Source organism: Monodon monoceros, unplaced genomic scaffold (assembly GCF_005190385.1).
Source record: "Monodon monoceros isolate NGI ecotype Baffin Bay Population unplaced genomic scaffold, NGI_Narwhal_1 Super_Scaffold_12, whole genome shotgun sequence".
Classification (NCBI taxonomy): domain Eukaryota; kingdom Metazoa; phylum Chordata; class Mammalia; order Artiodactyla; family Monodontidae; genus Monodon; species Monodon monoceros.
In genome coordinates, this window is record NW_021703768.1 from 158,442,984 (window position 1) to 158,455,131 (window position 12,148).

General features: G+C 42.2%; 1 protein-coding gene across 1 annotated transcript in view; it reads right to left on the minus strand.

Annotated features, from left to right (window-relative positions):
• Positions 1–3,565: 3,565 nt before the first annotated feature.
• LOC114893159 (zinc finger protein 77-like) overlaps positions 3,566–12,148 on the minus strand; it is a 29,923-nt gene continuing 21,340 nt past the window's right edge. The window contains exons 2-4 of the mRNA XM_029218757.1: positions 9,978–10,104; positions 8,752–8,929; positions 3,566–8,346 (exon numbers count right to left, since the gene is read on the minus strand). Of these exons, the coding sequence (XP_029074590.1) occupies positions 7,155–8,346; positions 8,752–8,929; positions 9,978–10,104 (1,497 nt within the window). The 3' untranslated portion in view covers positions 3,566–7,154. The remainder of the gene's footprint in view (positions 8,347–8,751; positions 8,930–9,977; positions 10,105–12,148) is intronic.

Genomic DNA, 12,148 nt, shown 5'->3' on the forward strand with positions numbered 1-12,148 from the left:
CTGAGATGAGGACCTCCGGGAGGCCTCACTCCGATTAATATTCCCTGGGGTCTGAGGTTCTCTGTTAGTCCAGCGGTTTGGACTCGGAGCTCCCACCACAGGAGCTCGGGCCTGACCTCCGGCCTGGGGACCAAGGTCCCTGCAAGCTGCGTGGTGTGGCAAAAAAAAAAAAAAAAAAAAAAAGAAAGAAAGAAAAAAGGAAGCAGTACAATATCAAAGAACAAAATAAAATTAGAAAGATGAAAAATATATTAAGTAAAATAAAAATATAATTGAAACAACCAGTCGCTGGGGGTTCCTCCCATCCCCTTAGGTGTCTGTGGTCCCCCGCTGGTGCCTGGTAGGTGCCCTAGTTGTGCAGATACGCGAATTCCGCGTCTTCCTAGTCCGCCATTTTCCCTACATGAAGTTTTAAGTGATAATTGTTTTATGCTAGATCTATTCAGAATAGCTTACCAATTTTGAGGGGGTAATTTACACCCTTAGAGTTTGCTACGTTAAATTGAATGATGGGAATTCATTGAATGTCTACGTCATTTCTGAGTAAGATAAAATACTGAAACACTAGTTATTCAATACTAAACAAGTCTAAGTTTACCTACTTTTGCCTTATTACAGAAAACAAAAGATATTTGGATCTATTAATAAGATACTTTTTACTGAATTGGAAAAGAAATATTGGTATAACAAACAGTTCACAATTGCTTACTTCTTAGTTTCATTATAAATTAAGGTCTCTAAAACTACTAAGATTAATAAGGAAGATATCCTTGTATGCAAGAAAATTAAAAGAAAAATGTATAAGGAATGGGAATGCATTTTATTAAGGGAAAATGAAGTGACTTTGTCCTAAAGCTACTTATTTCTAAATGGGAAAGAAAACAAAGGACAGGTAAAATAGACATAGAAAGTTGTAAAAGTTTTGTGAAAAAAAGGAATCTTTAGAAAGGATTTTTTTGAGTCATCAGGACTGGCTAAAATTGGAATAAATTTAGGTGAACAAGTTTTAATATGACAAGTAAGTTAGTGCAAAAGTAAAAATTGGTTCTGTTAAAAGAACGAATTTTTTTTTCTAGTGGTCTGCTCGTGATAATAAGAGACTATAAAAGGTGGACATGTTTTGTCAAAATAACCACTATGTTCAGTGTTGTCTTTACGAGTTCTTTTGTTTTAGGTACCTCTTGTAGCTTTAATTTTCTATTAGCCTTTTGTAATGAATTTTTAAGAAAATTTTTTTGACTTTTGGAGGCCCCCCCTACATGCCAATTAATCCCATTCTGTTTGTTTCACATGGAAGCCCTCACTTTTAAGTGCACTTTGTTTTTAATTCTTAAAATTTTTTATTATTTAAAAAATTTTTATTAAGTGCACTTCTTTTTTTTTTGCGGTACGCGGCCTCTCACCGTCGTGGCCTCTCCCGTTGCGGAGCACGGGCTCCGGACACGCAGGCCCAGCGGCCATGGCTCATGGGCCCAACTGCTCCGCGGCGTGTGGGATCTTCCCGGACCGGGGCATGAACCCGTGTCCCCTGCATCGGCAGGCGGACTCTCAACCACTGCGCCACCAGGGAAGCCCAAGTGCACTTCTTAAATGATCTTATCTAATTGGAATGTTCCTTATAACAACCATTGTAACGCTAGGTTTTAATTTCCCTGAGGAATGGCAGCAGTTTGGTAGGACCCTAGCTGCAAATGGAGATTAATATACATTTCTGTTTGGCCATATTTTGGGGCTCCCAAGCCATGTTCTCAACACACAAAATTTGTAGGTTGTTTTCAGTAAGATTTTGCCATTTTTACAGATATTTATAGCTTCTGGGACCACAGTTCCTAACAGGTGTACTGGAAGGTGGCATGCTTATTAACCATGTGGATTTAAGGATCTTATTTATTTATGTATGTATGTACCTTTCTTTCCTCCCTCCCTCCCTCCATTTATTTCTTATACTTTCGGTCACTTGGAGTCAAACTAATACCTAAAAGGGACATGCCACTCAGTTGGAAACTGTGGTAGTTTACAATGTACTACACTGCATAGAAATTTTCTTGAGTTTGGCAAGGGACCTTGTACCATTCCAACCCATTCTGTGACCAACTTATCCCAACATGGGAGTCTTTGAGTTAGGTGGCAAGTGTTCTAACAGTTCTTAAATTCTTGATCTGTGACCACCAAGTTTTGTGGCTTTTTGGTTTCTGAGATCCATGTTAGCAGTAGCCTTTATCTATACAAAACAAGATAAACATGTTCACCAAAACAAACCAGCAGCAACCAAGACACACTGCTGCAGAAGTCCATGTACACCACCAGTAACTCCCAGCATGGGGGACTTCCCTGGCAGTCCAATGGTTAGGACCCTGCACTTTCACTGCAGGGGGCACAGGTCCAATCCCTGGTCAGGAACTAGGATCCAGCATGCCTCAGGGCATGGCCAAATTTTTAAAAAAATCCCAGCATGGACTAAATAAGGAGACTCCAGCAAATGGGGTCAATAGACTGGAACTGGGGAAAGGACTGTAACAGCAACCCCAGTAAAGGGGAAATGCAGGGTGCAACTTGTGAAAGGGATTCCAAACAAGCAGGAGATTGCAGACTGAACTAAGAACTAGGGACTAGGGTTCTGGATGGAACCATCTTCCAGCTCAAGCTGACCCACTAAACCCTTGACTGGAAAGTCAATTCGATTGGGAGTACAACAGAGAGCAGAGCTCAGAAATGAGAGGAACTTATCCACAACCCTCAGAAATGGTGAGAAAGACAGTGAACTCGAAAAAAGGTTTGCTGGTACCATGGCTGTGTGTGTGTTTTTTTAAATTAATTATTTTTTGTCTGTGCTACATGGCACACGGCATGTGGGATCTCAGTTCCCTGGGATGAACCTGTGCCCCCTGCGGTGGAAGTGCAGAGTCTTAACCACTGGACCACCAGGGAAGTCCCCCATGCCTCTGTTTCTGGTCATCTCTGAATACCGTTGGAAAGTCCTTTGATCCCACTGCTGCCACCAAATCTGTTAAATAGCAAAAATTCACTGAGTAAATTTAAAGATCAAATTGGCTTTATTGAACAATTGATGAGCTGGGCAGTGTCCCATCTGGCAAGTAGAAACGCGCACCACTGAGCTTCAGAATAGGAAAGGTTTTCAAAAGTGGAAAGGAAATTATTAGCAAAGAATGCATGGTTTCAGGCAATGCCGCCCTCCTAAGGGGGATGGAGGGGGCCTATCAAGGGGATTACCTCACTAGTGCTGAGCAGGAAAACCCAGATCGACTGGTTAAAGGTCACACTCCTGGGAAAGACTGAAAGTGCAATTTGGCTAGGTAGTAAGTTTTGGCTTGCTGACATGGGATTCAGCACAAGTGACTACATTTTGGGCCCGATGTCTCCTTTTTTTTTAACACATGATGTCATAATCCAGACAAGACAGGGAGGCTGCTGTCACACCCCCCACATCCCACTTGGGTTTATGCCCCATCAGAAGCCCCACCCTGCCCTCTCACAGTTACCAATATCCCAAACTTTTAAAAATCATTTCCTTTCATTTACTTTTAGTTTCATCAATAATTTTTCCTGTTTTATATTGCATGTAAATAGAGTCAAATGGTATGTATCATTTTATATCGTGTCTTTTTTTTTTTAAATATCAGCTTTAACAGTCCACTTTTTAAATTTTATTTATTTTTTAATTTTAGCTGTGCTGGGTCATCATTATGGCGCAAGGGCTTCTCTAGATGTGGCATTCGGACTTAGCTGCCCCTTGGCATGTGGGATCTTAGTTCCCCAACCAGGGATCGAACCCGTGTCCCCTGCATTGGAAGGTGGATTCTTAACCACTGGACCACCAGGGAAGTCCCTATCAAGTGTCTTTTATTCAAAAATGTTTTGCCGTCCACAGCTTGGTAATTTATGCACTTTTATTAATCTATTTTTATGCTTGTAGGACTATACCATTTTCATGTAATGATTCAACTGTTAGGAGCTTTTTCCCCCCACATTTTTGCCATTGGGACCAATGTTTGTAATAACATTCTCTTACAATATGTTTTTATTTTTTTAATTTATTTTTACTTTTATTTTTTGGCCACACCACGGGGCATGTGGGATCTTAGTTCCCAGACCAGGGATCGAACCCACACCCCCTTGCAGTAGAAGCTCAGTCTTAAGCACTGGACCGCCAGGGAAGTCCCTAAAATATTTTTTAAATTGTAATAAAATCTAATAAAATTCTCATAAGTTTATCTTCTGCCTTAGTATGCCCTGATCTCATCTTCATCTCAGCACACTCCAAGTTCAACTCCTTACACTCCACCAATATTCTTCTCCATTGCCCACGACCTACATGTCAGTTAATGGCAATACCATCATGCCAGTTTTTCCTGCACAAAATAATAGAGCCACTCTTGAATCTTCCTCTCACCCCACCTTCAAGCCATCAAGAAATTCTGATGGCTCTTACTTCAAATTACATCCGGGCTCTAACCTGGCACATCATTGTCACTGCTACCAACCCCATCTGATCCACCACCTTAAGTGACAACATCCTAGAGTCTATTCTCAAGGTAACACAGGAACTTTGTAAAGCTGCCTCATCTCACTTTTAGGCTCTATGTCACTCATGGCCAATGTCAGTGCACCACAGCAGGTCAGTGCATCAGGACATGATGTGCCTACCCACCACCATTGCTCTCCTCTCACCTCTGCTGTTCTTGCCACCAGCTCACTCTGCTCCAGAAACACTGGCCTCTGGCTGTCCTTCAAATATCCAAGGCCCACACCCTCCTTAGGAACTACATTAGTCTGCTTGGGCTGCCCTAACAAAGCACCGGAGACATGGTGGTTTAAACAACAGAAACTTATTTTCTCACAGTTTAGGAGGCTGGCCGTATGAAATGAAGTGATCAGCAGGGCTGGCTACTTCTGGAGGCTCTGAGGAGGAACCTGTTCTAGGCATATCTTCTAGCTTCTGGAGGTTGCCAACAATCCTTCGCATGACTTGGCTTGTACAGAGATCACACCAATCTCTTCTCTGTCTTTACATGGTGAAGACATGTCTGTCTCCTGTGCAGGTCTCTGTGCCCAAATTTCCCTCTTTTTATAAGGATACACATCATTGGATTAGGACCGACACCAATCCAATATGACCACATCCTGATTACATCTGCAAAGACCTTATTCCAAATCAGGTTGTGTCAGTGATTCCAGGTGGACATGAAATCGGTGGTGGGGCAGGGGAGGACACACTACTTAAGTCAGTATATGTATATGTATTTTATGTGGGGGGCTGTGCCGTGTGGCACGAGGGATCTTAGTTCCCTGACCAGGGATCGAGCCCGTGCCCCTTGCATTGGGAGCGTGAAGTCTTAACCACTGGACCAGCAGGGAAGTCCCACACATTTGTATATATTTTAATAATCCATTTAGGTATCAACTTCCAGTGTTATCTGAAATAGTTAGTTTACTCTTCCGCTATAATATTCCCTGGAATAAATGAATGAATGAAACTTCCATCTCCATATCCCTCTCATCCCCATTGTGCTACATTTCTTGGTACTACTGTGAAAGGTCAATGAAATCTAAAGGTAGATATGTTTCTGCTGAATTGTTGTTTCACTGAGGGTAAGGCTGGGAGGTATGTTTCCCAGGATCCCCGTCTTTACGATTCCAGGTTACAATTCACCAACAGCTTAACTCATATGAGATTTGGAAGGCACCAGTGAAGAAATCATTCCTCCCAGGGTTTGGAACCACCATATACAGACAGACCAGTGCACAGGGGCTTCTGGGGCAACCAGGTAGAAGCTCGTGATCACCAGCCAGGTCAATCAAGTAAGTAATCAAACCAGATGCCAACTTTTTCTCTTCCATTTTCTAGGGGTCCTGGCTTCCACACGTAACCTCTATAAACCCCCATCATGGATCAGATTCTGTAGCCAGAAATCCACAGGGTTGGGTTCATCAAACATGTCTGATTGGGACTGCTCCACATGGGCAGAGCCAGAAGTCAAAAAACGGTGCTGGAACTCAGGCTCACCAGGTTGCCATGCATCTCTGTCTCCTGATGGTACAGAAGCCTGAGAATCATGGTTTCCACACTTCTGCTTTCCAGACCTCATGCTTCTTCCTCATCTTAAGAACTTTAACTCAGAACCACTAACAGAAGGACTCTGGATATACAGTTTCCCACCTTACCCAAGCTGACAACACAATTCAGTAGAACCGTCTGGACAGGAGCTTTCATCTTCATGCCAGCAAGTTGCACTTCTTAACTCAATTATCATGTCCGATTTCCAACCAAGATCATGGACATGAACAGAGGCCAAATTACAAACATAATCAGATGAGAATGTTATTTTCCAAGACCTTCTACAATTACTAATTTCTGTGAGAAACAAAGATATGGTATCTGCTAGCAACAAACAACTTGGAAGACACACCTTTCAGTAATGAAGGTGCAAGGGGAGGGTAAATATTGAGTCAGAAAATTCCAGTATCTGTAACAGTGGACCAGGAAAGACATTTCAACTATACAGACCTCATATCATGATCACATATTAGGAAGATAATGCAAAGTAAGAATCAAAAGCTTTTCACCTAAAAATTATACCAAGTTACACATGAAAAAAAACCAAAAACTGAAAACCACTTATCACCCCTGGGTTCAAAAGACATCATAATGGGAATTCCCTGGCAGTCCAGTGGTTAGGACTCTGTGCTTCTACTGCAGGGGGCATGTGTTTGATCCCTGGTCAGGGAACTAAGATCCCACAGGCTGAGCAGGGCAGCCAAAAAAAAAAGACACTGTGATGGAAATGAGGCAAGCTTTATATGACTGTATGATTATTTAAAGTTGGAGATAACAAAATATAAGTAGTACAGATGAAGTAGACATAGAGAGATAGTTATTATCTTAAGTATTCAGATCAGCAATATGAGCTAGAAATTAATACACTGGGATCCCTATTCAGGATGAGGCACTTACCAAGGCAAAACCATATTTATCTCTGTTAAAAGATTTCTATTGCGCTCTGAGTTTTCATGTACAAAGTAAGTGAAGTGCTGAAGGTTTTCCCACGTTTTCCCTTTCATAAGTTTTCTCTACAGTGTGCTGCTCACATTACAAGTTTGAAGAGACAATGAAGTCTCTCCCACGGTCCTTGGATTCAGAGTTTCTCCCCAGCATGTAGCCTCATGTGTCCTCGCAGGTTTGCGGGGTACCAGAAGGCTTTCCCACATTGCTGACATTCATAGGGCTTCTCCTCACTGTGCATTCTTACGTGCTTTCGTAAGGACGAGGGCCAACAGAAAGCTTTCCCACACTGTGTACATCTGTAGGCTCTCTCCCCACTGTGCGTTCTCATGTGTCCTCGAAGGGAGGCATGGCGAGTGAAGGCTTTCCTGCAGTGCTGGCATTCGAAGGGCCTCTCCCCAGTGTGCGTTCTCTCATGCTCCCGGAGGGATGTGGAACAACTGTAGGCTTTCCCGCATTCCATACATTCATAGGGTTTCACTCCGCTGTGCATTCTTACATGCTTTTTAAAATATCGCTGATGCCTGAAGGCTTTCCCACAGTGCTGACATTCATAGGGTTTCTCTTCGCTGTGTGTTCGCGCGTGTTCTCGAAGGGATGAGGAGCAACTGTAGGCTTTGCCGCATTCCACACATTCATAGGGTTTCATGCCACTGTGTGTTTTCACGTGTCTTCTGAAGTATTTGGGACAACTGAAGGTTTTCCCACATTCCTTACACACGTAAGGTTTCTCTCCAGTGTGCATTGTCACATGTCCTCCCAGGGATGCAGGATATCGGAAGGTTTTCTCACATTCCTTGTATTCATAGGGCTTCTCTCCAGTGTGAGTTCTCACATGCCGTGCAAGGTAGGAATAATACATAAAGGATTTCCCACATACTTTACACACATGGATTTTCTGTCGATGGTGACCTCTCTCACGTCCCTTAAAGGATGAGGGACAAGTGAGAGTTTTTCCAGACTTCTTACCCTCTAAAGACTGTTTACTACTGCCACTCTTCACATATCTCTTAGATGCTCTCCCAGCATCCTGATGTTTTTCGGGTTTCTCTACAAGGTGTGTTTCCCCAGGAGGATTTAGGCACGAGACACAGCTGCAGGCTTCCCCACATTCTTCACAGGGATAAGGTTTGTGTCCAGGGTGAGATCTTTGCTGATTCTTCTGGAAAGAACAATCCCTGAAGGCTTTTCCACACTTAGTGCATTTATAGGGCTGAATTCCAGTCGGATAACCCTTATGCACAGTAAGATGTGTAATCTGGTTCAGGGTTTCTCCACATTGATGACCTTCATTACCTTTGCAGAGATGCTCCACCAAACCATTTCTGTTCAAAATGGGAAGAACAGTATTAGGGATTAATGATTATAACTGATTTCTTCATTAATGATTTATTGATGGTTGTTCATTATTATTTTCACTATGTATTTGCCATTTTCAAGGAATGGGTATGTTGTAGGCACTGTCTGCATTGTGACAACATGTAACAAGCTTAATACTCTGGCTGAGGGCTCAGACAGAGCCATAACGTTCTGTGTTTCTTACATACAGGGTTTCCTGGTCGTTGTTTCCAACTGAATTATGTTTCAGATACCTCACATTTATGAAAGTATTCTCTTGTGAAAATTTTCTAAGTAAAAAATTGTTTAGCTAGGTTTATACCTTTTCTTTAGTTTCAAGTTAGTCTAACAGTCTGCAGAGATCCGCCTTCCCCTGTAGCTGTGCCACTCACCTGAAATCCCTCTCCTGAGTTTGGTGACCTCGGATGTTATGAAATATCCAGTTTTCTCCAAAAACAGAACAGGAATCATTTCTTGTGCATCTTACTATTTTCTTTTCACTGCATAGTTCATTCTCCAAAATATCCCACTGAGGACTTGATCCACTGGTTTTAACTTGAGGGCAAGAACCTGCAACAGTTGGTAACATAACTAAACCCTTGGGAAAGAAATGGTGGGATAAAGGAAAGAAAAGAAACCATATGCAGATTTCTTTCCATATACTGACCCAAAAATGTAAACACATTTTATAAGGAAAAATGGACATGGGAACAAAGAAAAACTCTGAGGACCCTAGCTATTTGGAACTTTGGCCATCGTACGAAAAATGAGTCAAAGTGGCAGCTTGTTCACTAAGAGGTACTTCAAAAAGAATGGAGACTGATGTCGACATCAGTATTTTCAGAAAAGTAAAGTAGGATGGAACTGGGTAAAATGCACATTCCCAAGTGCTCCCTTTGTAAGAGGAGCTACAGAAAGACTTCCCAAGTGGGCAAGGATGGATGAAAACTCCAAGAGGGAAGCCAGGTTAATGACAAACATCACCTTCTCAAAGACAGAGTCATATTTCTAACAGATACCTCCAAATATCACTCCCTGATCCAGAACCTTCTCCTCCTGAGAGGTGTGCCCTCCCGGTGATCGCAAGCACAGAGGCCCTAGACAAAGCCTATCTCCACTGACCCAGCTGCCACTGGGAGATCGGATGGTGTGTGGCTGCTGTCTTGCTCATGGAGAAAAGCTCCTCATGGGGAGGATGAAGGACAACAAGCCATCCATGAGATGGGCCAATTCTCTGGTCCTCAAGTCACTCACAATGGGTAAGTGTGGGTTTAACTGCAGCAAAATTATCATGTCAAATGTATACTGATCACAGTGTAACTTTCACAGGGTGAAAACCATAACGCTTCTCCCACTGCTCTAGGTGACACTGCAGAATATGCTCACATTTATAAAATTCGGGACCCTCAGGATTCTAATCAAGAGTGACAAAAAGTCAATCAATACAGTAAACTTTGTTTTCATGGAAAAGCTACCTGACCCTAGGTAGGTTTCATGAAAGGCTGGACTGTGTTTGTCTTTTTTCCAACATGTTCTCATCCTTGTCCCTAATAAGAAAGAACATTGTAAGAAATATTTGTTCCCTAAAGACTAAGTGCAGGGAGGAAGCCATCCTCACCCACGGAGGCCAGGTTCCTGAAGGTCTCCAGCATCACGTCTCTGTAGAGCTTCCTCTGAGCCAGGTCCAGCAAAGCCCACTCCTCCACGGTGAAGTTCACAGCCACGTCCTCAAAGACCACCGAGTCCTGAAACAGCCACAGGTTCTATGTCAGCAAGGCTCCCTCTTCACCCCCGTGTGTGGGAAGATGGGGAGGCCGAAAGTCGGGAACTGGACTCAATTCCTAGAACTCCTGAGCTTACACTCTTGTGGGAAATGAACACATACAAGCCAATAAAATGCATTTTACTCAGTGATGCTAAGTGCTGGAAACTGAAGCAAAGTGTAACAGCAATACTTGATAAATACTCACACACACATAATTAGAAAGAATTGTTTTTACTGAAAGAGTATATCCTAAGGTATGATAAAGACTGAAAAATGAAATCATCATTCAGATAACATGGAAATGGATACCTGGCTTGGTCAAAAGTTATTACTACCTTGTCACCTCCAAGAACCGGAAACAGAACGTCAGTGCTGCTGGATCTGAATAACACTTAACTTGAAGGCAAAAGCAGCAGGGAGTCTGGTCTAGCCCCCTCATATCCAACAGAGGCAGAGATATGACCCCCTGCCAAGATGAGGTGGACACTAGGGGTATACAGGCAGTCCAGGGCCCAGGGCCTGGCACATCCACTGGGTAAGAAAAGGCCTGGTTCCTCAGGAATCTGTCAAGCCAGCGGGGCCTCTCAAATAAATAACAGAGTGCTCGGAATTCAAGGAACAGGCCCCACAAACAAGAGCTGTTGAAGGATCTAATGGTAATGGAGTCAAGTTGACTTTAACAGGGAGAAAAAAGAACCTAATTATTATTTTTAGAGAAATATTGGGGACTTGCCAGGTGGCACAGTGGTTAAGAATCTAACTGCCAATGCAGGGCACACGGGTTTGAGCCCTGGTCCCAGAAGATCCCACATGCCGCGGAGCAACTAAGCCCATGCATCACAACTACTGCACCTGTGTGCTACAACTACTGAGCCCACGTGCCTCAGCTACTGAAGCCTGAGTGCTCCAGGTCCCATGTGCCACAAATGCTGAGTCCACATGCTACAACTACTGAAGCCTGTGCACCTAGAGCCCACGCTCTGCAATGAGAAGCCACTGCAATAAGAAGCCCACACACCTCAAAAAAGAGTAGTCCCTGCTCACCACGACTAGAGAAAGCCTGCCTGCAGCAATGAAGACCCAACACAGCCAAAAATCAATAAAATTTTTTAAAAAGAAATATGGGACCACACTGCGCTGATGATATAAACAGACAATGACAAAATTAAAAATTAGAGATTTTTTAAAACAAAAAATATGGTCTCAAAATCTGAAGGAAAAACAAATCCCCACAATATCAGCTACAAAGAAGGCAAGGTTACTTCAACTAGGGTTGCAACTGGGTTTGCTAATCACACACCTGATGAGAGGCTTGTATCAGAAATATATTTTAAGAACCCATATGACAACAATAAAAAAATAAAAGATAAGAATATAAAAGACAAATAATACAGTTAAATAATGGGGCAATAAATGTGAATAGACAATTCTCCAAAGAAGATATACAAATGGCCAAAAACCATATGAAAAGAGGCTCAATAGCATGAGTAATTGGTGATCCATATACAAAATTGAATTGTGGAGAGACATTTCCCAACCCCTTCTATGAGGCTTGTATTACCCTGATACCAAGACAAGAAAAAGACATCACATGTAAAGAAATCTACAGAGCAGTATTCCATATAAATATAGACAAAAAAATTCCTCAAAAATATCCACAATCCAAATCTAGAGAAATATAAAAAGTACTAAACACCATCACCAAGAGGGATTTATCCCAGGAATAAAAAGTTTGGTTCAAAGAAACAAAGCATTGGTATCAAATACCTTATTAACAAAGAACAAAAACCATATGATCACCTCAATAGACTCAGGAAAAGTATCTGTTAGAACATCACCTTTTCATGATGTTCTTCTCTAAGTGGAAAAGACCACAACTAGAAATATAAAAACCAGAAAGGAAAAGTTGCACTGGTAAAGTCAAAGATAAAGTAAAGGTAGTAGATCAACCACTTACAAACCTAGTAGGAAAGTTAAAAGACAAAACTAGTAAATTTATCTATATCCATAATAAGTAGTTAAGG